Source organism: Gymnoscopelus microlampas, assembly GCF_963454915.1.
Source record: "Gymnoscopelus microlampas genome assembly, chromosome: 16".
NCBI lineage: Eukaryota > Metazoa > Chordata > Actinopteri > Myctophiformes > Myctophidae > Gymnoscopelus > Gymnoscopelus microlampas.
Window position 1 is genome coordinate 27557426 of NC_139953.1, and position 26936 is coordinate 27584361.

Sequence of the window (26936 nt, forward strand, 5' to 3'; positions counted from 1 at the left end):
TATAGATTCAACTAAAAACTTCTACCTTTCTTGCTGTGTACAACAATATGGGTTTTACATGCTGGAGATATGCAACAGTGGTACTGTCTAGAGAGAACACGCTACCCCATGCTAAGCCCTACCCTGACATTTTTGGAAGACAGAGACACACTTTGATGCATAAGTGTCAAAGCAAGTAGAAAATAAACTCAAAGCCTAGAGTGTAATTTGGCAACTATACATTTATTGAAATCCAGGACATTGCAGCTTACATGTATTTGCTCAGTAATATGATCAGAATAGGCCTCATTGGTGACACCCTTGTGTCTTTTCCGCCCTATAGCCAAGTGAGGACACAAATGGGAAAATATGAAAGAAAGAGCAAGACACGATAACATTTCTTGATTACAGTTCTGACTATCCAATGAGAGTGCACTGGTTCATTTACATTTGGAGACTCGGTAAAAAAAGAAATGCAGCTTCATTGCTCACTCTCCCCAACTGATGCAAACAGTATAGAAGACTGGAATCTGGAATGAATGTCCATTTTGTTCGCAACGCTCCGTAACCAACTTTTGTTCAGAGATCAAACCAGCAATTGTGCTGCCCTCAAGAAAGCACCTTTTCAGCTAAAACCTCTGAGATAATTGGCACAATATACTAACAAAATGTTAGGAGCATGTTCCACACAACCCAGTATTACTCACCAAAAAAAAAAGACAATCAATAATCAAAAATCAGATGTGGAATTTGTAAACACTTTAACTAACAAGTTCCCTAAACATTCTGTAAACAATGATAAATGTTAGTCCTTGAAATATTTTTGTTCTATACAGCTTAGATTACATTTGATTTATTTGATTACAATAAACTATTGATGATAGATATTAGTAAATGTTGAGAATACTTTTTTCTTAATTGCATGTACATAATATAAAAGTGACATTATAATTTTTAATGCTTCTTTTGTGCAAAATGCTTTAGTAAACTATATTTTGGCATTTATGAGTAACTTTGAAAAATAATTGGTTGAAAAACAAATCAAAGATGATTTTCAGAGCCCCCTTGGAAATTCCCCCACAATATTTAGACATTAGCAACTTCGTTCAATAAATATCCATCTCCATCTGTAATACTGTGCAAAATTATGGGTTCAGCAAGTGCAAGGAGTTCCGCCAAACTAATCAATCTATCGTGCTCTGCAAGATTCTAGCCAACGCTGGCTAAGGCTGAGTGACTACACAACATGTTTCAAATCAATGACATACCTGCCCCATTTCCCTAATGATAATGGTAGTTCAGACAGAAATAAAGTTAAGGCATTTGACTCTTTGCAAAGGCAATACGAGTGGCTGTGCCTAAAACATATTAGGTGAAAGTTTTACTGAAACAAAATTGTGAATGTAAAATAATGAGGCCAAAGACTACCATTACTCACTACTACCATGGCTTCATTGGCAGCTTGAAGGCTAGATACTGTAGCATAACAGATTTCCCTGAATTACATTTTGTTAGATAGCCAATCCAAACATATGCCACCCATGTGATTAAACTGTCAACATCTCACACTTGAGATTCAAGTCATTCATTAGACTCTATATAATTTAGATAACCTTCCAAAATCCAGTTCTGTAGTATTATCAGTAGTGTGGGGTCGTACTGGATATTTGCTTCTAGAGTTGAAAGGGAACATGCAGCTACCAAAGGATCTAGCTTTTCTTACTGCTTAGTTTCCAGGCTATTCATTTCTTTTGTCAATCAGAACATTTAAATGCATTATAGAAAGCGGCACTTATGACAAGGACATTGTTCAGTGTATGTATGATTGATTAAATAAAATGGTCAAAATGAACATGCAAACATTTTTTAAAGAATGCATTGATTTCTGTAATGCAAATGAATGCATCCCTACTTAAAACATCTTAAATGATACCACCAGTATTTGTAAAATGTTGTCACGTTTACCGTATTGGTACGCTCCTTCATTGTCAAAACATGGCCAAAGATGAAACAATGCCTTTTAAGTTGTAACGGCTAGACAAACATTATAAAGCATTAAAGACACTAGTGACTAGTGTCACTCCATGTGTTCACCATTGTGAAACTTTCCATAGCCAAGGCAGGCCCCAACCCTACCCCAAATGCTGATACCACTGTGATACTGACAACAGTCAACTACATTCAACATGGCGCCCCTATTTTGGGCATGCCATTATATATATAAAACTTTCAAAAATAGTGAAAATAACTGATCTACAAGCTCATGTCACACCAAACTGAGCTCCATTGGAGGTTCGTCTCCATTTCTGTTTGAGCAGAAGACCCACAATTCTGTTAAGTCCTGCGCTGTGCTGATAGTTGGAGGGATCAGACCAGCGGCTGCTACTCTTCACTGGACAGAACACTAAAGTTTCAACATGCATTTGACGTGTCCTGAAACTCCACAGCAATGCCTTTACTCTTTATAAGGGCTAGGACGTTGGGATCAATCCGTTCAACCAGAGCTCCTGTTCCCAGCACAAGAATCTCTATTCGTGGCTCTAGTAGCATGTGCAAAAGTGACACGACAAGTTGTGAGCTTGCAGATCGGCTATTTTCACTGCACGACAAGATTGTACTACAAAGTATAAAATAGGGCTTGAGTGGTTAAACTAAGCATGAAATTGCATTGACCATACATTCGCCATGTTATCATCTACTCGTAGTTCAATGTTTCCAAAATGTTAATGCTGACATTCACCCACTGCTGACATAGCCAAACAATTCCCCTCGCTACACCACCAGTCCACAGATTTTCACCTCTCCACAGCTACTGTACTTCTCAATCATCACGCTTTAAGTGTCTCTTAAATTGGTTTTTAAAGCACATATAAAGCTTTGTTTCGTTTTGCTTTCTTTGACCACATTTCGACAATGATGGATTATGTCAGTGGAACAAAAACAATCACATGTTGTCAAACTGATATCACACAAATTTGATTAAAAGATGGGGAGAATTCAAATATAATCTTATGACCATGATACAGTAGAAACTGAAATCTAGATTACCTTTTTACATTCTAAATTAAGACTGTCAGGAGATTAAATGAGAGTATTAAGGCAACACATTTTCCAGGCGGAAGCTACAATCTTGCAGAATTCGACATCTCTGATCCACACAGCTTGGCTCAGCTCAGCTGGGAATCTTTGCCATCCCAATTATTGAGAGTAATGGTAGGCGAATGGGGCTGGGGGGGGGGGGTGGATGGATGAGGGTTACAGGTCATCATCCCCGATTCCCTCAAAAGCGTAGTTGCCATGGAAATCATTCCCACTGATGTCATTTGCAGAGTTGGAGGCGCTGATCCCACGAAGTGACACCGAACTCAGTTTGGTCTGTATGGAAAGTCATAGCATATTTAACAAATTATGGATTATGGATAGCATCTCCTAAACAGACAGACTACAGAGTAAAGTACACATTTTAAAATGACAAATAGATAAAATATATAGTTTTAGAGCATACTTATTATGGAAAGGTACAGCCTATTAAAGACCAGCTGAAATGAAAAATATGTTTTTCACACTTTTAGAGCGTCAGTGAACGACCCGCCCCCATCGCTATGATTGGCTGAGACGCACTTTGCACCTGTTTCACTAGGAAATACATTATATCACGATATGGTCGCGAAAATCTATTTCAGCTGGTCAGTAAGTAGCCTATATTACTGGGCCAAATGTGTCTGCATTTTCCGAAACGTGCAAAACTGATAAACAGAAGCTTGAACTTTACTATAACTCAGTCAAACAGTAAAATTCTTTTAATGACCACTTACCGAGAGTTTGACGATCTGTTCACGATTTGGATCTGGAGAGTCCTGCAGCAATATGAAGATTCAAAGTTAAATACATTTTGCACAAGACATCAAGAGGCAAAGCAGCAAACACTTGTGACATGCTATCCTATTCTCACCAGTAGAGGGGGAGATTTCACAGCTTGCTGACTGTCTGACCGGTGTATAGAGCCATTGTGACGTTTCCTCAGCATCTAGATGTGACACAGTACAACAGGAGACAAGATACTGTACTGCAGCCAGAGAAGAATAGCTTGAAGACCTGATGTGTGCCTTGCAGATATTTTGCGGTTGTTTGCTGACAGTAACAAGCATTATAATGTTTAAGTGTAGGGGTGCAGCAGTCAATCGAACTAAACAATTTAAAAGATGAATACAAAATAATAATCAATTTGAATAAAATCCTTTTTCTTTTTAAAATACAGTGGCAATAGCCAGCTCAAACCCTGTTGCAACACATTGAGAGTATAAAATGGGGCTTAACCCCCGGTTAAGTGGCCCATATAAAGACTTGCATGTGGCTAGATGAACTTTGGAGCACAACCCTTCATTGAAAGGAGAGTTGATTCTCTGGACACTTAACAAACCTTCTTGATGCTGCCGCCCGACTTCTTCACCATTAGCTCATCCACCATAGCCTGAAGGCAGATACTCATCATGATGGCCTAAAGATTCGAGAAGAAGAGTCAGCCAATTCTATATATCCAATACAGAAATCACCTCAAAGAATATTTACAGTATGTTGTTCCTGCGTACTTCCTAGTCCTTTTTTTCTCCCCTCCCCTTTATCCTCCATTTGCCATTTCATCTTTAATAGAACTCAGGGTCAAATTTAATTTAAACGCAGCTCTCTGCCTACTGCATATCAAAATGATAGTCCTTAATCCAAAAGGTTGAGAATCACTGATTTAAAATATTTTCTCAAACTGTTGAGTGACCCTGCTTGAAGCCATCAAGCAGGGTCACCACAGGCCTTACTTGTGGACTTGTGATGGTGACCCACTGGAGGCGCTCCTTGCTCATCAAGTACTCAAAGGCCAGCTCCAGCTTGACCTCGCACTTGGCCGAGCTGCAGGGATTGGCTGTGCCATTAGCCACTGGAACCTGCTGTGTAGGAGGAGACACCAGATGGTTATTTGGACAGGCTGAGAAGCAGGCATTATAATTATAATCTAACCATGTTGTACATCGTCATTGTGGCTAGAATTCCCGTCATCAACTTCCACCGGTGTTGATGCAGGCACACATTGTTATTTTCTATTCTAGCCGTGTGCCGTCTTTTGTCCACTGCAACGGTACTGCAAATTCTATACTTCCAACACCTGCAGTTTTTGTATTTGTTGAAAAGATCATTTTCAGCAATTAAAAATGTCAAAGTGATATTTTTTGGTTAAAAGCTCTATATTCTGATAGTAATCACTGCTATAGAGTATTTGTCCAGTAATAAGGGTATCGCAGAAAATACATTTTCAGGTGAGTCACCAATTTAATCCAATCAGGAAACAGAAACCATTTATCAGCTTAAATGTTATATCGTTCCAATTTTGTCTATTCATTTAATCACTTCCTTTTTCAAGTGTGTATCCTGTATGCCACATGAGCTCTCTCTCCTGATTGGATGAAATTGGTATGCAGACATAAAAAAATATTTTCCGTTGCTAAAGAGCTGGAGAGATAGGGAGACCCCCATTACTGCACAAAAACGCTCTATAGCAATGATTACCATCACAATATAGAACTATTTAACACGTATTTTAACAAACAAAACTCTATATCACCTGCTTTAAATTAAATGTTTTCACAAACCTCCCTCAGAACACAATGTTATAAACACTCCCAACCAGTTTTCAGCCCTACACACAGGCAGCATCACTGCTCCCGTTTCTCTGTGAACTTTGCACATAACTTCTGGGCAATGTTGCCAGGTCTGCTTATTATAAGCGACTTTGGGCTTATTTTTCTGTAAAGTCGCTTGTAAATATTGGTAGTTGTTATTGGTTGTGTTTTTTGGGGCTTGTGTCTTCCTCCCATAATGTGATCCACCATCACCAAAACACAAAATGAGGGAATATCTTACCGGTAAGTTAGAATGGTGTTCCATTCCTCCAGTAGAGTTCCAGACACTTGTACTATTCTATGCCAAAGCACATCCTGAGGCTGATCTGGCGGCTCGTGTTGGCCGTGGCCCAACACCTTACTAAGAACATAATGTTGGCTTTGGTTGGCTTTGGCTGTCTTCATTTCTTACTAGAGGTGACTGAGATGTAACCACTTTCAAACTAGTGTCCCTATGTCCAGCATGTCATTATAGGCTAACATCTTGAAAAACTGACAAAACTTGCACATTGCATGTTGTTGTTAGCTTGTAGATCGGCTATTTTAGTTACATTTGCAAGACAAAGTATAATAGGACGCTCATTTATGAAAAAAACATAAAAAGATGAACTATGGAGACACGGTTTCTCCCCAATAGTGACGATATGCCTGATATTTAATGGTGTGTAACCCAAACAGTACTATACTAGTTCTGTATGCAATTCTGTGTGCTGGCAGCCTGTGTGTGTGTGTGCGAGCGTGTGTGTAGGAAGTAATACCAGGTCTGGTCAAAAAGGCACTCTCACCCCATCTCTCTCTCTCTCTCTCACACAACTGAAACTGTTTAAACTTGGTCTTCCTTGCGGAAACGTACAGCCCATTTTCACTTCATTGTGCGACTCCCTCGAGACAAAACTTTAAGATGTCATTGGAGATGGGACAGTTAAGTAGGATAGCAGTACGCCACTAAATAGGATGTTTTGAATCGTTGGTTTGGGAAGGAAGGTCCTCATTAACCACATGAACCTTAGTATTCCTATTCTGGAATGTAAAAAAAAAAAAGGGGGAAGATAGACGATCTACAAGCTCACAATGCGTTGCATGATCGCATCGCGTCATTTTGTAGAACAGCTATTTTCACTTTTTCAACACTTATCAACACTGTTGTCGACGTAGTATAAATTACTACGCTTAAGTGGTTAATCGATTCATTGATATTATATATAAAAATATATATATATAAAAGCCGTGCTTCTCGATTATTCAATTAACCTAAAAAGTAATCGATAGAATAATTGCTACGAATATTATCGGTCGTTGCAGCCTTAGTACAAATGGAACCAAGTGCACCTTTAAGGATTCATTTGTACTCTCTTGGAGACTGGAGATTGGAGATAAACTAACACTCAGGATTTTACTGTGTATCAACTGATTACTGCCTCGCCAATGGATAACATAAATTCCAGTAAAGGCTGGTGCTCTAGAGTCTAAGGTATGAGGCTGGTGGATCAATATGCCGTTAGACTTTGTGGTGACTATGTGTTGGGGTAATTGAACTGATGAAGATGAACAACACGGAGGGTCAGCACTTTTAGTCTGCAGCAGGAACAGAAAGTGGTACTTGGCTCTGGCTGCATGAAGAAATGCATTTCGTAAGCCTCTGTCTACGCTAATGAGTGAATGAACGGGTAGCATGTATGTAGCGTAGCGGTCAAAACCCCCAACTCTCTGGGAAAAACATCTGCTCTCGCTGGTCTGACTGGATTAGCTCCAACCCTTCTCTCCTGCGTCTCTCCTACTACACTATCCCTCTCTGCTGTGCAAAAATAGAAAATATTGCCAAGTGAGAGGACCAGCTGGTCAACTTTACAAAAAGGAGAAGTGGTAAACTTTGTGAACAAACGACAATGTCAACAAGGAGAGAACCAGAGAGAACCAGAGGACTTCTGATCTTTTTTATGCAATAACAATATGGTAGGATTCCAAATGGCCAACATCTCTCCTTGACCTTCTCTCTCTCTCACAGACAAAAAGGTTTCACCGCGCACCAACCAGGTAAAGTTTGGCAGGTCCGGTGCATCACACAGAACAATGGCAACAGAGGTAGAATGGAAGGCACATGGAGCAACTGCGCTTAACTTACTGCCTTTTTTTTAATTTAAGTGCAATGGAATGGGACTACATTTGACATATGTTACATCTTCATCAGTTCCTGACGCCTTCCTTTCACACAACAAATAGCTCCTTCCGGGAAGCACGGGTAAAGTACCTGGCCACCACTGTGGAGACTCAGGTTTGGTAACTGCAAAGCACCTCCAGCTTGGCCGGGAGGAGATAGCATGTTCCTCTGCATACAATACGCCCTCCCAGTGAAAAATAGCAGCTGGTGACTCCATGTGTAGTGGAGGAGACATGTGGTTGTCTACACCCTCCCCAGACAGTAGGTGTTGGCAGTGACATGTGACAGGTGACAGACTACACACGTGGTGGGAATTGGCATAACGACTAAATCAGGGAGACATGTGAAAAATTAGGGGCTTGGCAATTACTCAAAAATATGTCGAAATGTATAAGCAATAACTGACCAAAATGTATTTTAATGGCGACACAAATCCTTCTAATACATTTTTGATAATCAACTAAATTGATTAGTCTGATTAACCGCTTAACAATATATTATACTTTGTTATACAATGGTGGCGTACAAATAAAGTTAGAATAGGCGGCGCATTGTGAGCTTGTAGATGAGCTATTTTCACTACAGTATATATATACATTATTTTATAATAATTCTTCATTATTCATAATCGAGGCAAAAGTTTTAAATAATCGTGATATTGATTTGAAGTCATATCGTCCAGCTATAGTGAAAATTAAATTATAAAAAAGTATTGATAAGAAAATAAAAAATAGTCCACTTACAGAGGAGGTGACCCGCCAGCACCTCATGCGTGTTACTTTGAAGCTTCCCTCCTTCATCTGTTCATTTGGTAGCTTGACGTGGAAGTTGAGCTCGTTGTTACCGGCGCTGACGATCACATGACAGCCCTTCTCAGGGAAGTCGGTGATGCAGGGATCAAACTTGATATAGCCAAAATATTTGAGTGTCTGACCTAGACGGATGAACTGGTGAAAAAAGACAAATAAATAAATCAGACAATTTTCTTAATCCTCCAGGCAAGAAATGGTTTTATGTAACCGATTATTTTCCAAAGGACCTTCCAAGGGAAGCAAATGCAAAAGGAATTTAATGGGGAAATTATTATCATACTTGGAAAACTATGCTAACTGCATAGCACAAATCCTTGTATTCATGTGAGACACATTTTCAAGGTTGGGCAATTCACAGTAGATGGTGTTGCTTACTTCTTTCTTGGAGCCTTTCTCCTGCAGTGACTTAAGCTGCCTGTGCTGGTCTTTGTTGACGAGTATCCAGCCTCGCTCAATGTCAGACACTGTCTGGAAGGGCACAGAGAAGAAACCATGCGTGGTACACTCATTTTCTTTTGTAGTGAGGAAGTCATTCAACCACTTTAACCCTGGCATCCCTATTTTGGGCATGTCATTTTAGAGTAGATGAAAACTTCACAAAAAAAATCCCAAAATCTGCATTTTCCAAAATATATATATATAAAAAAAAAAAAAAACAGCCAGTAAGATCACAATGCATCGCGTTAATACATGTTTTGAGCTTTTAGACGGGCTATGTTTTCCATTCGACGAACCATGAAGTATTTTGGGCTAGTGGTTATGTCATTTTGTAACATCGACTGAGAAAAGGTGGAATATTTTAGAAATGCAATCATCAAATGAAAACCTTATGAAATATAAATGCATTTGCATGTGTGTTATTCTCGGGAACCCATGCGTTTTTTTTTCATGTACGTAGACACACACATGAACACACTCTCTCTTCTTGGACCTCCACACTCTGCTGTGCACACTGAAGCAGCACTTACCAAAACCAGGTTTTTATCAAGCCAGCCATCTCTAAAAAGCTTGAGAAAATATAGCATAGTTGCTATGGCTAAGGAGATCTGATATAAATAGGAACACAGGGGCAAAGAGAGCCAAAGCCAAACCATGTCAACACCACCATTAGATAATTGATGGACCCAAGAGAAAAATCACATTTTATAAGCTTTCAGATATTATTCATGTCAATAAAAATGTTATAAAAGCGTAAGAAGTTGATGAAAAGAAGGCAAATGCCTTTTTTCCGATTTTCTGTTTAGCTCCATTGTTCTGGGGGTTTAGTAAAGGACCTCTTGTTTTCATTAACTGTGCATACTAGTGTTGCTGAAAGTGAATGCCTGTGTCTGTTCCAGCCATGTTGTGTAACAAAACGGGCAAAAGATTTTAAAGCCACTGGTGACATTTGTACTGACCCCCATACATACCTGGGCATACAGCAGGTTAAGGCCCACTCTGTTTTCCATTACATCATTATCATACGCCATATCCCAGTAGCTGCAGGGATTGAAGGGGGGGAAAAGGCATTTAGTTTACGGTTCTCGAAACAAAATTCACAATTAATTGCTCCAGTGGGTCATACCATCTGAAAAGCACCCAAGAATTGTCAAAAATGTATAACACATTTAACAAAATGTGATTTGTGTATAGTAGTAGTTGTCTCTTGATTTCAGCATTCCCAGATAAACAAAGGCTGTTATATTGTTGGTCATAAAGTTTAATTAACTGTCAACAGTTGACACCATCTGGCAGCAGGCCCAGAATGTGAACCATAGAGTTGAACAAGAGACACTGCTTTCAATAAGTTGTGTATGGGCTAAAGAGAGACATTAATACATGCATAGTCAACTCAGTATGCATGTGTGTATGCACGCCCGTGTGTATGTGTGTGCCCGCGCGTGTGCGTGCGTGTGTATGTGAGCTCCACTGCCCTGCTTCTAATGGAAGCTATCTCAATTTAAGTCAGCATTCAGTTGGTTATCATTAAAATAACTGTTTGGAAATGATGTTATCGTATCGAAAGAGGTATATTGTCAAAAACTTTGTGAGATTGGATTGAGGATTTACCATTGTATTTCTGTCACTGGTGACACTAGATGTGCACAAACAACTCATTCACTTTCTGATGAATCTCTCCCTTCTCAATTTCCCTCATTAGCATCTCTCTCCATCCTGATGCCTCTATTGACGCAGTAATCTGAGCATACCTTTGAAATATTACATTTTCTGCTGGTAGCAAACTTCTGAGTAAGGGTGAGTCATAGAGGTAACGAAGAAGTTGTTAAAAGGAGGTATTAACAAAGTTAACTGGCCACATTAGCAATTCAAAAACACCAGCAGGGAGAAGATGAAGGAGAATGAAAAACTGGGGACTGAAGAGTGGGATGAAAGGGAGTCCTCATATGTGCATCTTTGAGTGTGTTTCTTTGTCAGCTATAATTTCAAGTAAATGCTAATGTTATTAATAATTCATATAACATTTAATGCAAACCAGACTGGTTTTCCTTCACAAAATATCTGCCTTGAATTATGAAATGTAATGTCAATCAATCCAGTTTTGATGGCTCAGTACACAATACAAGAGCTACACAAGAGATAATTACTTCCATTGTGTCCCAGAGAAGCTAACCAAACCTTTTTGATTCACTTTCACATGCATACTCACAGCAAAAATAACTAAATCACAATAAGAAATTTCCAAATTGTAGAGGCCTTATGTCTATACATTAGTTATTCATTTTGTAATAAATATTATATTTTTAGCACAATCACAATATTTGGTGAACACATTTTTTTCCACAGACCTAACTTTGACCCTATCTCAATAAAGCTACAATCTGTATGTTTCATGTGTTCCCAATTAAGAGAGGTAAATGCAATGTCCAAACTACAATAAAGATGGTGGCGCATCTAGTGTCCAATCCGGTGCACCGTCTGCTTCAAATAACTTTATTTGGCATCGTCAACCAGTAGATGTCCTACCTGTCATCAGGGTCAAGATTTATCAATGGAAGTGTAGGGAGAACAACTCCAGCAACTGCAGATGTGCTAGTTATATTGTATTAACATACCACAGAGAATGGTTTAAATAATGTTTTATTCATTAAAATTTAACTATGGGGTCCACTCCCCCCCACCTGTTAGTTGTGCATTCACCCTCCCCTCGCTGCACTACACACAGTGAAACTAGGTCAGGGGCATAAGCCTTTCCTTCAGGCAGACAGAAAAGTCAACATCGTGTGTACCTCAGTCAGCAGGAGGTAGGGTGACGAAATAAGGGACAGAGATAGAGGAAGAGGAGGGCAGATGTCATGTACAGAAGAGCATTCATTCATCAACTTGAGGTAGCAACCTACAGATGTGGCATCAATCGGGTCAAGAGACAGTCTGATCGGACATTTGGTTGGATGAGTGGATCTACCCTTTTCCTCATGCTAGCTATGCTCCCACTATATAAAGTACACTGTTATTTGTTATTTATCTTCACTGAATAAAGTTATTTTTGACAAAATGTTGGCCTGTGACATTTCTGGCTGCTTGCTGATGTCCTGTTCTCTGGGTAAATACTTGTGGATACTTCTATACCTCCATATGGTCCCACTTACACGGAGCAGCTGGAGACATGCTGGAGCAATTTCAGGTTAAGAGCCCCTTTGGCTTTGCTGGGGCGACAGTTAAACCCACCAACTGTCTGGTCAGAACAACTACAGTACTTGAAGGGAAATACTCCGGCCCATGTTTCAAATTAAATACCACGTGGGGACTTTGCAGAAGACGGTCACGTCAGATAAGCAGACATGTTCATACCCACACAGTTGCTCTGACGTCTTAAGACCAATTCATGTTTTTATAAGTCAAGCATTACAAATGTGAATCTTTTGCCTGCCTTTTTACAGGCTAACGCAAATGCACAATAATTCAGTATTTTGTTCTTTTTCTGGCAGTAATTCACAGACACATCCATGTAATGAATAAGACATCATACTGGTGTTCTCATAGCCCATTGATTATGACTAATGGTATACTATAGCATACAACGCATACTGCACTTCTACTTTTTTTCAGACTTGCTTGAGAAGTAATTTGAGACACAAAAACATATTTCTTATGTCAAAGTTACATTATCATTGTGTTTAAATGTATTTTAAAGTGCAGGTGGATAGCATAGTTACTAGAGACATTATTGATTTTCAAACTACCAGTATCTCTGTTATCATCTTGTACATTGTATTGTTGTGTTAGCACAGTCTTGCGGAACATGCCACACCAACTTTTCACTGCTTGTACCTGTGTGAGTGCGCGACAAATAAGCGCCTCTTGATTCTTGCTGACAAACCAAATTAAAGACTGCAAGACTTAAACTGTGTAATCATATCAGCCAACATTGACTCACTTATATTACTCAATTAAGTAAGGTAAGGTTTTAATGACTTTGGAGAAAATGTACTGTATACATTACAAACACAAAATCTAAAAACAAATCCATTCATGGGAAAGGGTCTATAGGCCTATTTGTGTACGGTCAGTAGGCCCAAAGCTGTGATTAGATAATGAATGTAATGAATGATTTGACGCCAACACGCTGTTATGGTCATTTAAAAGTTAAAGTTGCGCTGTGAGTGGGTGTTCGGTACCTTTTCCGTAGGAGTATGTGAAATTCTGAGCTTCGCAAGCTGGTGATCGATACATAAGGCAGCTCAAACTCTTGCAGCTTCCGTACAACTGATGGAGAGAAAAGGTAAATGAGAGGCAAACAAAGAGAGAGAGAAAAGGCTGATCTCAAGGACATTTAGATTATGGTGGTGACAACAAACATTGAGGGATGGGTAGAGTCCATCTGGACTGATCCCAGCAGGGATCACAGGCGCTCGTGCATGCGCGTAAATGAGAAAAAAAGATCATCATCTGGTGTGTGTGTATCAATAGACCACAGCTATTAAGTCAAGGTCCATTTCGGGTCCAAGGACAGTGAAAGGAGAAGCTGTAAAGGATGCCTGTTGCTGTAATTGTTCTAGTCATCAATAAATATGAGCAACAATAGTGCAACGATAATGAATAAAAAGCACATCTAGAAATTCATTTTGTAAAGTGAGTTTTTTTCTTTTACAGTTTGGAAAACAGCATGAGCTATACAGCAAATGCTACAGCAGTTAACTTTCATTTTTTAAATCACTAGGATAAAAAGAAGAACAGCTACAAAGTAAATGTTTTTTTAAAAATGGGAGGGCAACCCAAGAGTTATATGCAATATGCAGCCCATGTTCAAACACTGATATCAATATGCTAGTTTTATTTGACATGTATTACATACATATTGTACCAAAGCTGCATTACTTGCATCACTTTGAGAATGGTGTAATTTCTACTCTCTATCTCCTGTCAGACATTAAATCAATTCCTCTGGATATACCATACTGTCGATAGTCCCAACAACCCATTTTAATTGATTGAGGCCTGCTGGGATGGAGTTTATCCAGCAGTGCAGTTGCAGGAAACATGTGGCCCTACTCTATCACATTTTTTGTTTACTACACTATGCCAAAAAATTAAGGGGAAAAAAAGAGAGAAGAACAAAATGCCTACAATGTCCGTAGATTCCAACAGTTTAGATTGTATTGTTCAACAGGCACCAATTCCAGCTCAGAATGACTGAATCTGGCATGAGGACTGGAGAAGCATTTGGCATGTGGAAGTGGAAAAGCAAACCTTGGGTGAAGGGAGACCCCACAGGGCTGTGAAAGATTCAAGACCGAGGGCTAGGAAACTGAAGCATTTCACAGCGAATGCTTCATGTATTATTTGCAACAAGTGAAAATATTCTACACTACGTGATATATAAACAAAGATTATTTTGTTTTAAACCAGACCAAACAGACAAACGGGCCGAGTTCTGTTGGATCTGACCCAAAGGTAGCCTTTTCTTATTCTTAGGAGAACATTCCAGCAACGTTACTAAATACCATGACATTGGTTTACCTTTGTAATCTACCCACGCTAGCCCAAGTTGACAAGACATTGAGAAAAGAAACTACGGCCAAGTATGAACTTTAGTTATTTAATAATCCACAGTAGCATGTCAATGACATTTTTGAAATTGCTTAAAGGATCTACACCATGAATTTAAAAAATAATAATAATATTTAATATCATATTGTTTATGTCCCTCAAACGTTTTTTCAAAAGGTTTGAGCCTAAATCAAGCCTCAGATGTATACTCATTCCAACTAACTTCTCTCTGGCTTATAAAGCACTTTCACCTGCAATACCACATTGCCCTGTTTGGCACGGGGCGCTATTGAGCCAGTTTGTATGCATGTTATCTCCTGGTTCTGTGTGGAAAAAGTGAAAAAAAAAAAAAAAAAGAACGGGAACTGAAAAACGGGAGGGATTGTCAGTCAGGGTGCAAATCATTTTGGCCTGTTTTGAGACCAATTTACAGAAAACCCAGAATTTGCTGTGAAAGCCTGAGGGTTCAAACTGGGGTATTTTTGGGGATAGAAGAGAGGTAGGGGAGACCAAAAACACAAAAAAGAAGAAAAAGTTAAAATTCATGGTACACCATGAATTTTAACTTGACTACAGTCCATTTAAATCTCTGATTTGGAAAATGGAAAAAGTGAGCACTTACATGTTAAACCACCATCCACGCCTTCTCGGACTAGGAACAGGCTGAAGTAACCGACCAGGTCATCTGGGAGGTCAAGCTTTGAAGCAACAGCCTATAGAAAGATAAAGAGGTGACATTTAAATGATCTGTCTCCTGATTGTATTGTTCTATGCACAGCTCTGAAGTCCATCTTGCTGTTGCGGAGGACCTGATGGTCAATATACTGTATTTTCCCAACAGCTGAATACTACATGAAGCTAAAATTACAACTATAATGCTGACAAAGGGCAGCTTGTGACGTTAGCCCCCTGAGGTACAACTGCTTTGTACTGCTTTTTATGTGTGTAATTTACGCCAAAGAAGAGCACAGCCGAGAAAATGATTGAATGTTGGCTTGGTTGTGTGGTCTCCAGCCGGGTTATACCAAAGACTATAACAATGGGACCCAATGCCTCCATGCTTGGCACTCAGCATCAAGGGTTGGATTTGGGGGCAAGTCCCTGCGACATACTAGCATCATGTCCAGGGAGTGTACTTGTACGTCATGGCTGGGGGAGATGTACTTGTACATCAAGCAGCCTAATGCTACATTAACAGGAGATAGGCTACTGCCCTATGGGCCACATGGCTGGGCAAGGCTTACTTTGGTTGTGCGATTCATCATGCTTCATCCTATTGGCTGCATGACCTTCTGCGTTTCAGTGTTTAAAGAACAGCCTATGGTGTAGCATTGTTGCAAAGTAGTTCCTAGCATGTCTTGGTGTGCTGTAGAGGTACAACAGTTAATTAAACTAATTGATTTAATCGATTATAATAAATAATCAATTTTAATACAAATCGATTTTCACAAATTGCAGATTTCGCTATTTTTGCACGACAGTTAAACAACGTATAAAATAGGGCTTTAAGTGGTTAATCAGACTAGGCGATTATAATAAAATCGATTGGAGTGTCTGCGTTGATTCGTTGAAATATCAAAATTACATTGCACAAACCTTTACACGCTTTAAAACTGCTGAGGAGTTTAAATATGATCAAATACATGAGTCAGCCAGGCTAAGGCAGCGCAGAACCCACCTCAAGAACATCCTCTGTCTGGTCTGAAGTCAGGATGTTCACTGTAACCTTCTGACCGTTGGAGAGGGAGATCTCTAGAGCAACCTCCTCTGTGGGAATCTGCTGGGTCTCCTGTGGTGAACATCAAAGGCATGAACGATCAACTCTCACGATCAACTTCAGGTCAACTACGGTACATGGTGGTCCTTGTGATCAAACAACAGTCAGAGATGCAGTTCAATTATAAGCTGCTCGGGGCAGAGTTCCTTTGAAGAACTTGTTGTAAATGCACTCCATGTAAAAACAAGACCTACAGGCACACTACAGTATCTCACTAGTGCGACAAAATGTAAAAACAACAACAAAACAATTGATGATTAACATTAATGCCAGAATCAGGGGGGTAGGGGTATATTAATGAGGTGGTATAATCATGCAACGTGATTGGTTGACAGGTGTGGTATAATAACCTTATACCATAGCTATGATATGAAGTCAATGTTTTTGTACAGTTCTATATCACTCTGCGGCAAAAAAAGAAAAAAAAACCTGTTAGGCTACAAATTGTGGTTCAAGATGAAATCCACAACATCTTTGTGGAGGCTTAAATATGGATGAGCAATGCATGTATCTGGGACAAATCCACCTTAAAAGGACACACAAGAGCTGCACAAAGATGAGATTGAAAGCAAACAAGACGAAATGAAGCAAACAATGTTAAGCACACAAAATGGGCCTTTAAATGCTTATTGATGGGTGACAGGAAAATGGTGTAGTTTGAAATCTTCAAACAGCATCAAAGGTGTGGGTCAATTACAATTTGTGAGGTTTCTATGCCAGTGCCAGAAACGGTTCGTGTTGGGCCAAACAATGCCCCTTAGCTGTGATAGGACAATATATCATGGCCTATATATTGTATTAGTGACGATAAAGGACAAAGTATTGTATCGTATCATAAATGAAAGGAAAGACTGTGGAATTACCCAAATCCTGCAATCTGCTTATTAGATTATAAATGATTTTTTGTGTAAAGTTGACATTTCGGTCTGAGGGGGACGTTAGAGGAAAGGACATGGTGTAACACAAATGGTTAGGGTTCATCCTCCGGTTAGCATGAATGTGCTCAGCAAGTTCATGGCAATCAGCCAATTCCATTTTTAGATCAATTGTGCTCATGTGGAATTTTTTGCCGAAAGGTAAAGCTAGAAAAAAAGGCCATGGGGTTTCATCCTCCATGCAGCATGAAGATGCACAGCAAAATCCATCTCCATGCAGCCAGTTGTTTTCAAGATAAGTTTGGGACCAAATGTTGGACTGATGATGGACAGACATTGGTAGCAGGACTAAAACTGTGCACCATAAATGTAATGATTTTCACAGTAACATTAAAGTTAACATTTCTCATGGTGGTTGTGTAAAACTGTTGCAAACACCCTATGTATTTAGTTTGAATACCTACAGGAAGTCTGAACATGTTCTGTGCAGAATCAGATAAAAGGTCACCCATTTAATATGCTATAGTTATTTGTCCATCCATCTGAACGAATATGGAAAAAAAAGGAATGTTGTTGGCTATCCACGAGTCTTTCATTTTATGATGAGCATTATTAATAAATAACAGTTATTTGGATGGTAACAAAAAAACTATCAATATTGGACAAACTGGGACACAGACTTTTTCCTCTCCCAGATACTCTCAAAATCATCTCTTATCCTCCCTCTCTGTCAACAAGGGGTTTCAAAGTGCATGTTTATCACTAGGGTGCAGAGGAGATGAGAACACGCAAGGGAACTCATCTCCTATTCTGCACCTGCTGTTCCCACAGTGCGAGAGAATAGGAGGAGGGGAGGGGATGGGTTCAGAGAGGGAAACGGAGAATCCCATGTGGGAGCAAGAAAGAAGGTGAGGGGCAGAATGGATGACATGCCTACGTGCTGATCTTTGTGATTGTCGACGTTGGCAACACAGTGCACTGCTTGACGAATAAGCAAACAGTAAAAGGGTTGCGTCGAATCCATGGGTTTATTTGGCACGTAAATATTCATATAATATATTTACATGGTATCCATTTTTCTCTTACTTCATATAAGAGTATGACGTAAGGTCAGTATGAATATGGTCGTATAATGTAGAGCGCAACCGATGTGTTGGCCAGACCAATGGTTCAAATACTGTATACTGCTGAGCCAATCAAACAAAGCTATGAGAAAATGAACCTGAACAGGAAACAGGTATGTTACTTTATAGAAATCAGACTACAATTATGCACACTTGCACAGAGACTATTATGCAGCCAAAGTGTCACAATTATTTACCATTTACATATTTTTACAAGATGGCAGAGCTACAAGTTCTACGGTAGATCGGTTATTTAAAAAAAACGTAACTTGGCACCTAGGCTCTAAAGTAGCCTGATTAGTAGGGCAGTTTCGAGGCTCCGTGAGCACCCCAAAAACACATCTCTTAAACCTGTTTTTTTAGGACCCTAAAGGTGTCTAGTTATGATTTCTGCTTGTTGCCCATGTCAACTAATGTCCCATGGGGTTTATTTTTAACCCTTTCTGACACCTACCCCCAACCCAAACCATAACATGGAGATAACAGAGAATACCATAACTCTTGAAGTAAACAACATACAGCAACAAATGAACACATTTTTCTATATCATTTTGACCCAAGGAATTCATTAAAGTAGTTTTTATTAAGATTCAAGCACATATTGACTCTATTTCAGGGCAGAAACAGCCAAAAACTAGCAGAAAATGTTGAAATCATAATGATCACACCTATATTTCTCTTTGTACTAAACTTTTAAGGTGTATTCTTTTTTACCATATGTTTTTTAGGACCTTTATGGTGTCTAGTTAAGATTTATTCTTGTTGCCCTGGTCAAATAATGGCCCATGGGGTTCATTTTAACCCTTTCTGACACCTATTGCCAATCAAACCATAAAATGGAGATAACAGAAAATACCATAACTCTTGAAGTAAACAACCTACAGAGACAAATGAATACATTTTTCTATATCATTTGGACCCAAGGAATTCATTGAAGTGGTTAGTATTAAGATCCAAGCACATTTTGACTCTATTTCAGGACAGAAACAGCAAAAGATAGCAGAATATTTTGAAATCACATTTATATTTCTCTTTGTACTACATTTTAAGGTGTATTCTTTTCTACCATATGTCTTTTAGGACCCTAAAGGTGTCTAGTTAAGTTTTAATCTTGTTGCCCTGGTCAAATAAGGTCCCATGGGGTTTATTTTAACCCTTTGTTACACCTATTTCCAACCCGAACCATACAATGGAGACAATAGAAAATACCATAACTCTTGAAGTAAACATACATAGACAAATTAACACATTTCTATATATAATTTTGACCCAAGGAATTCATTAAAGTGGTTATTATTAAGATTCAAGCAGGTCTTGACTCTATTTCAGGACAGAAACTGCAAAAAAACTAACAGAAAATGTTTAAATCACATCTATATTAATCCTTGTATTATATTAATACTTAAGGTGTATTCTACTTTACCCCATGTTTTTAGGACCCTTATGGTGTCTAGTTAAGATTTCTTCTTGTTGCCCAGGTCAACTAATGTCCCATGGGGTTCATTTGGTGACCATTTTAAATCGATGTCCACAGGAGTCGCGTTTTCATATCTGAACCAAGACAAATAAACCCACTTTTTCATAGAATGTTTACACCAGGAATCTAATGGAAAGGTCACTGACATGGTACAACCATTCTTTATTGGAGAAAAACACACAAATATCAAATTCTGGCTTATATCAAAACACAATTTCACTGATCAGTATCATCCATCTCATCATCAAACTCCTCCTCTTCCCTCACATCATCACTGATGACACCAGCAGCCAAGAGGTCAATGAGATATAGGGGCAGAATTGGCCCACAAGACCAGACAGGCTCCAAAATCCCTCCTTCTCTCTTCTGCCACCCCTGACCATCATCATAGGATTTAGGCCTCCAAAAGATTGGCTCAGCTGCTCGCTTGTAACAGGTCACTCTATAGTTCACCCACTGGATGTGGGGGATGAGTGGCATGGGGGCAAGCGAGCTGGTCCACGCCTCAGCCTCTACTGGGCGCAGTAGAGGCTGAGGCGTGGACTTTCTGAGAAATTCATAGTGCAAGGTCAAGCCACCAGGAAACCCCAGGACTTTAAGTTCTTTCTGGGCAATGCGGAAAATATGCGACAGCTCTGCCAGTTGATGCTCAAGGTCTGGGGGAGTAAGGAGGCAGCATCCCGGCTGGCAAAATGTGAAACAGCTGCTATCATCGTGGAAGGAACAGCTCATAAACTTGTGGCATTAGATTGAGAAGTGAGTTGATTGATCAATACCTATATAACTTTGGTGAGTTCTTGTGTTAGCAGATTTGAATGATTGTTGATGTTAATGACGACATCAACCTGCTCATCTACCTTGACACTGGCACAGGCAGGCACCGTCAGCTGGTAAATGTCACGGAGCTAGCAACCTCTCTTGGGCAGCCATACTGTAGCACCCTGCTTGGGTACCATACATGTATTCAGTGATCAGGGCTGTACTAGTTCCTTCAAGGGCAAGGTGGCACCACTCAAAAAGCTCCAGAAGAACCCCAAATTTCAAAAGGCTTTCAAGTTGGTGTATGATCATCCTAACAATATTTAATGATGATGATGATGATGATGACGATGATGATGATGATAAGAGGGAAGAGGTTGAGATGGATGATACCGATCAGTGACATTATGTTTTGATTATTCAAGAAAGTTATATTATGCCTAAATATAAGCCAGAATTTGATATTTGTGTGTTTTTCACCAATAAAGAATGGTTGGACCATGTCAGTGACCTTTCCATTAGGTTCCTGGTGTAATCATTCTATGAAAAAGTGGGTTTATTTGTCTTTGTACGTTGTCTGGTTCAGATATGAAAACGCCTCTCCTGTGGACATCGATTTAAAATGGTCACCAAATGAACCCCATGGGACATTAGTTGACCTGGGCAACAAGAAGAAATCTTAACTAGACACCATAAGGGTCCAAAAAAACATGGGGTAAAGTAGAATACACCTTAAGTATTTAATACAAGGATTAATATAGATGTGATTTGAACATTTTCTGTTAGTTTTTTGCAGTTTCTGTCCTGAAATAGAGTCAAGACCTGCTTGAATCTTAATAATAACCACTTTAATGAATTCCTTGGGTCAAAATTATATATAGAAATGTGTTAATTTGTCTATGTATGTTTACTTCAAGAGTTATGGTATTTTCTATTGTCTCCATTGTATGGTTCGGGTTGGGAATAGGTGTAACAAAGGGTTAAAATAAACCCCATGGAACCTTATTTGACCAGGGCAACAAGATTAAAACTTAACTAGACACCTTTAGGGTCCGAAAAGACATATGGTAAAAAAGAACACACCTTAAAAATGTAGTAAAAAGAGAAATATAGATGTGATTTGAGTGTTTTCTGCTTGTTTTTGGCTGTTTATGTCCTGAAATAGAGTCAAGATGTGCTTGAATCTTTATAATAACCACTTCAATGAATTCCTTGGGTCAAAATGATATAGAAAAATGTGTTCATTTGTCGCTGTATGTTGTTTACTTCAAGAGTTATGGTATTTTCTGTTATCTCAATTTTATGGTTTGATTGGCAATAGGTGTCAGAAAGGGTTAAAATGAACCCCATGGGCCATTATTTGACCAGGGCAACAAGAATAAATCTTAACTAGACACCATAAAGGTCCTAAAAAACATATGGTAAAAAAGAATACACCTTAAAAGTTTAGTACAAAGAGAAATATAGATGTGATAATTGTGATTTGAACGTTTTCTGCTTGTTTTTGGCTGTTTATGTCCTGAAATAGAGTCAAGATGTGCTTGAATCTTTATAATAACCACTTTAATGCATTTCTTGGGTCAAAATGATATAGGAAAATGTGTTCATTTGTTGCTGTATGTTGTTTACTTCAAGAGTTATGGTATTCTCTGTTATCTTCATGTTATGGTTTGGGTTGGGGGTAGGTGTCAGAAAGGGTTAAAAATAAACCCCATGGGACATTAGTTGACATGGGCAACAAGCAGAAATCATAACTAGACACCTTTAGGGTCCTAAAAAAACAGGTTTAAGAGATGTGTTTTTGGGGTGCTCACGGAGCCTCGAAACTGCCCTACTATGACAGCGTGTAGCGAGTTCGAGTCCCGATCCCAACGGCCTTTGCTTCATATCTCTCTCCCCATTTCCTGTCAGCCTACTATCCTATCAATAAAGGCATAAAAGCCACAAAATAAATAAATAACCTAACGTAAGTAGTGAAATGAAATACTGTTCAGTTCATGTGTGTATTTTATATTAATTGTTTGCTTGTTCATTGTATAATTAATTGCTAAATGTATTTTTTATATATTGAAGTTAAATACTGTATATACTTAGTGGAAATGTTTTTATAAGCTAAATATCAGCTAAAATATTAACTTTATTCAAATCTAAGTTTTGACAAATAGATTTCAAGATTTTTTTTTTACAAAATATCGGTCAAAACCAGTAATTGGTAGCAAGACTCTCCGAAACTGTGATCAGACCCAAAGATCGGACATCGATCGTGTGTAGTACGCATGCAGACCAGCAACTGTAGAAAGGCTCTGCAGGCAAGTAGCAACAACCATACCAGTAATTGTGTTTGTATGATCTCATCTGTCTCCAGCATTATTACAGCCTACAGCTTTGGCACTCGGTCGGCGCAACATAAAAAGCCTGTTGATGAATTCACAAGGAGGAATCATAACGCGTCTCCTATTTTCAATATTTTAATGTAATATGGTCTGAAGGTTAAAAGCGATCCAACTCCCACACAGGGCGTAACTATGTTGTTAAATTTGACCAAGGGTGGCAACGCTGCCTCCTCACAGTCTCAGATTGGACACAGTGATTTCACACATGCACGTGCAAACCGACACTGCAACTCATACTTGCTTGTGATTTGCTGATCGACTGACTCATAACACAGAGGTGGCAGACATCATAACAATCTGGTCCACCAATATGAAAAAGTCATCTCAACTCCATCAGATGGGAATGTGTGCTGCTGCAAACTGTGACAACCATAAAGAATACAGCCTCCTCACTCCACAAGTAACAGTGTCACTAAAAGTAATTACCAGGCTGGCAACAATTACTGCATCAGCCTTTTGGCTCAAGGCACACACGTTCTGCCTCCTCACAGGCCTGGCTGCTGCCCATGTTGACGGAACAACAACATTAAAAAAAATAAAAACTGCCTGGTAGGGAATCAAGCACCACCCACCTGCTGGGCTTTTCTCAAGAAGCTGTTGAACATCTCACTGGCTCCAAGCAATGGGTCCTGACGCACTGTTAAAGAATAGGAGAAGACAACAACACAAATCACCAAATTAGTCATCCTTCACTTATATTTTTTGAGTGGAAAGTAAAGGGATAGTGGAAGGGAAGTCAACTCTGACCCCTTTACAGTGTGAGCTTCAACACCACCACTGGTTACACAATAAAAGATGACTAATAGTCTTCACAAAGTAATAATAAAGTTAGGGTTAGACAACATTTTAGGAAGGAATGTTTCAGTGTCAAAGCTAGCAGCATGTGTGTTTTTTTTTTCTTACATTTTTATCCCACGATTTTGTAACCACATTTTTTACACCCAGTGCCAATTGTCTATGTAATCCTGGGCACTACCTTATCTCTGCCAACCTAGGGAGGCCATGGCCGAGCTCATGCCTCCTTCAATGCATGAGAGCCAACTGACCCTCTTATCACCTGACAGGGGAGAGTTTCCCTGGTTGGACGTAGTGCATGGAAAGAACACGTTATTCCAACCAGTTCCTTTCCCCTCCATCAGGCGCCCTGGCTGGCCAGGGGGAGGCAGTATAGTGACCAGGATTACTGCATGTTTTTGTGAGGGTACCTATACCCTAGGAGGCATGTGTGTTTCAACACTGGGAAAAGCCTGGCGCTGAAATGTAGGTCGATAAGGTAAGATGTATTTGAACAATATGTGCAGGCTATATGTTGATACCCAAGTGCAGAGGTACAATGTACCAGGAGTAGTCATGTGATACAGTAAGATAGCTAGTAGTAGCTCATAAAAACGTCAGGTATTCAAAGACATGTCATATAAGGTGAATGACAGGAGTAGTACTACAGTTGAGTGGCGCAAATGAAGGCAGGAAAGACTGGTAATGCCGAAAAAGCAAGAATGTATATTCTAAGGTGAGCCATCCATGAATTAGTAATGAGTTTACAGGATTTAAGCAGGTTATATACAATCATCCTTTCAGCAAATTCAGCCATTTGATTGCCTTTTATTGTTTAAATGTACTTGAAATAATGTAAACAAATAGTACATACTCAATGTTACCGATAACAACTGGTCATCTGGCCTGGTGTCAATGATTTGGAAATTATTTCTAGGAAGAATTTGGCTCAGCTTAGATCAATATGAGTCCCCATAGTTTATGAATGACACAATCCAGTTGATGAAGTCAGTTTAATTAATACTTCAGCTTTCATTGAGGTGCCAGTGTTCATTTTATAGTGAATTATAGTTCATTAATTCATTGTATGAATACATTACATGATTAACTACAACCACACATGCTTGCTAGTAAAACTGTAGCACATTTCAAACTCCAACCCTTCCAAAAATGCAGTGCACTGTAGGTCTACAGTATTTACGGTATGCTAACATTGATTACAACACATGCAAATGTCTATACAACACATACACATGGCTATACAACACAGCTTTGCAATCCAAAGGAGATTGTCATGGTGGTTCATTTTCCATAACCATGATGTAAGCAAGCAAATGTCCACAAATGTCCAGCCAAGAACACACTTGGCTGTGTGTGTGTGTGTGTGTGTGTGTGTGTGTGTGTGTGTGTGTGTGTGTGTGTGTGTGTGTGTGTGTGTGTGTGTGTGTGTGTGTGTGTGTGTGTGTGTGTGTGTGTGTGTGTGTGTGTGTGTGTGTGTGTGTGTAAGATCCCAGACTATGAGCAAATACACCCACCAACAACGCTCCCTTGTTCTGCATTAACTGCCAGAGTTGGTGCGGATTAAAACAAAACATGGTTAATGCAGCCAGCTCTCCTTCAGTCACGTTGAATGTTTGGCCAAAGTTCACCCTTGACCCGTTTGTAAAATGTCAGACAAGAGGCGTTCACAGTCATGTTAAACTTTGGTGGAACTTCTAGTTATAGCAGTTACTCTCATTGTATGGCAAAACGGATTCTGAAAATTCTGAAAATGTGTTATGATAGGTCACCAATATCAGTGTTAACGCCAGCACCAGGTACCAGGATTTTTTTAATGAACTGTCAGAATCTTCCTTGTTGTTTATGTGCTAAAAGTGTGATTTTGAGGGCTTTTTCCTTCAAACAATGAGTGTGAATGGAATCGCTAATTCCGATTCTTCGATCACAGTAAGCAATAGATAAAGATGATCAACAATATTTGGACTCATATCATGGCCATGTAGCTATACAACCCAAGGTTCAACATCGCTTTAAACTTTATATATGAATCAATGGAACATTATTCTGAGGCATATGACTTATTTGAATGACATTCAAGTTTTCATTTGGCAAAGAAACTGGTGGCAGTGTCAAATTATTTTTAGAGAATACAAACTCATGAGACATTCATAATCACAACCAGGAAGTGGGTGAAAAGACTGAGTGGTAAGATTGTCTAGTTCCAGGTGCGTCAGCATACTCTACCCAAGACCGTCTTGGCTCAGAAGCATGCTACAGTAGCATGCTTTGTGCTTAGATGTGAGTCAGACATGTAGGACTTTCATGTGGTCTGTAGAGAGCAGTTTGAGCTTGCCAGAACCTACACCAAGCCAAGTCAAATACCCAAGGAATTGCTGGGATAGCAAGGTTTACCTTTAATTGTGGTGGATACGGCGTGTAGATGCAGAGTAAAAAAAATGTCTTTGTAGTTGTAATAATAATGAATTATTCAGAACTTGGGGAATCATTTTAAATCAGAAACTTTGATTCAACCAGTGAATACCAGCAAAATGAGCAAATAAATGAGACAGAACAATCTGTGAAGGTGAACTCACCAGCCTGCATGTATTTCTCCAGCTGTTCTCTTCTCTGTTCCACTTCAGCAGGAGTCAGTGTGAAGATCTTCTTCGGAGGGAAAGCTGGCACTACGTTGTTCCCATACTCTTTTTTTATCTGTTGGCACCAAATGGAAATTGTGAAACAACACAGTAAAATCCTCAGTGTTAATTCATACATTCAGAGATTCTAAGTTACACTCAAGAGTTAAATTAACACTGGGGATTTTACTGTGGATAAGCTGTGAATTTGTGGTTTATTAAGCTGTTAGTTCTGCATTGTTCTTTTAACAACGAACACAGAAGGACTCAATAAATTGAAAAAAGACCAACAACTTTAGAAACACATGACATGAGCATTTACTGGTTCGAAATTCCATTAACTGTAGCAGAACCTGTACGGTTCCCTGCCTGAATTCAAGTGCAGCAAATCCACGTCTTTCTGAGGTCCATTCATGCCGTTTCAGATGAATCACAGGTTTATTTTAGGCCTCATTTCAGCAAATAGCTGGTGAAGTTTCCATGCATAACACACAGACACATCTAGAATGATGAGT

At 39.3% G+C, this 26936-nt stretch overlaps 1 protein-coding gene across 2 annotated transcripts in view; it reads right to left on the reverse strand.

Annotated features, from left to right (window-relative positions):
- Window positions 1-201: 201 nt before the first annotated feature.
- Window positions 202-26936, reverse strand: part of snx17 (sorting nexin 17) — a 36599-nt gene continuing 9864 nt past the window's right edge. The window contains exons 3-15 of one of the 2 annotated variants that reach the window (XM_084083313.1): window positions 26380-26497; window positions 23584-23648; window positions 16285-16395; window positions 15229-15319; window positions 13235-13322; window positions 10028-10097; window positions 8994-9086; window positions 8550-8753; window positions 4791-4916; window positions 4400-4477; window positions 3932-4006; window positions 3795-3836; window positions 202-3354 (exon numbers count right to left, since the gene is read on the reverse strand). In XM_084083313.1, the coding sequence (XP_083939439.1) occupies window positions 3235-3354; window positions 3795-3836; window positions 3932-4006; window positions 4400-4477; window positions 4791-4916; window positions 8550-8753; window positions 8994-9086; window positions 10028-10097; window positions 13235-13322; window positions 15229-15319; window positions 16285-16395; window positions 23584-23648; window positions 26380-26497 (1281 nt within the window). In that variant the 3' untranslated portion in view covers window positions 202-3234. Of the gene's footprint in view, window positions 3355-3794; window positions 3837-3931; window positions 4007-4399; window positions 4478-4790; window positions 4920-8549; window positions 8754-8993; window positions 9087-10027; window positions 10098-13234; window positions 13323-15228; window positions 15320-16284; window positions 16396-23583; window positions 23649-26379; window positions 26498-26936 lie in introns of both variants that reach the window. The other variant, XM_084083312.1, reaches the window with a different exon arrangement.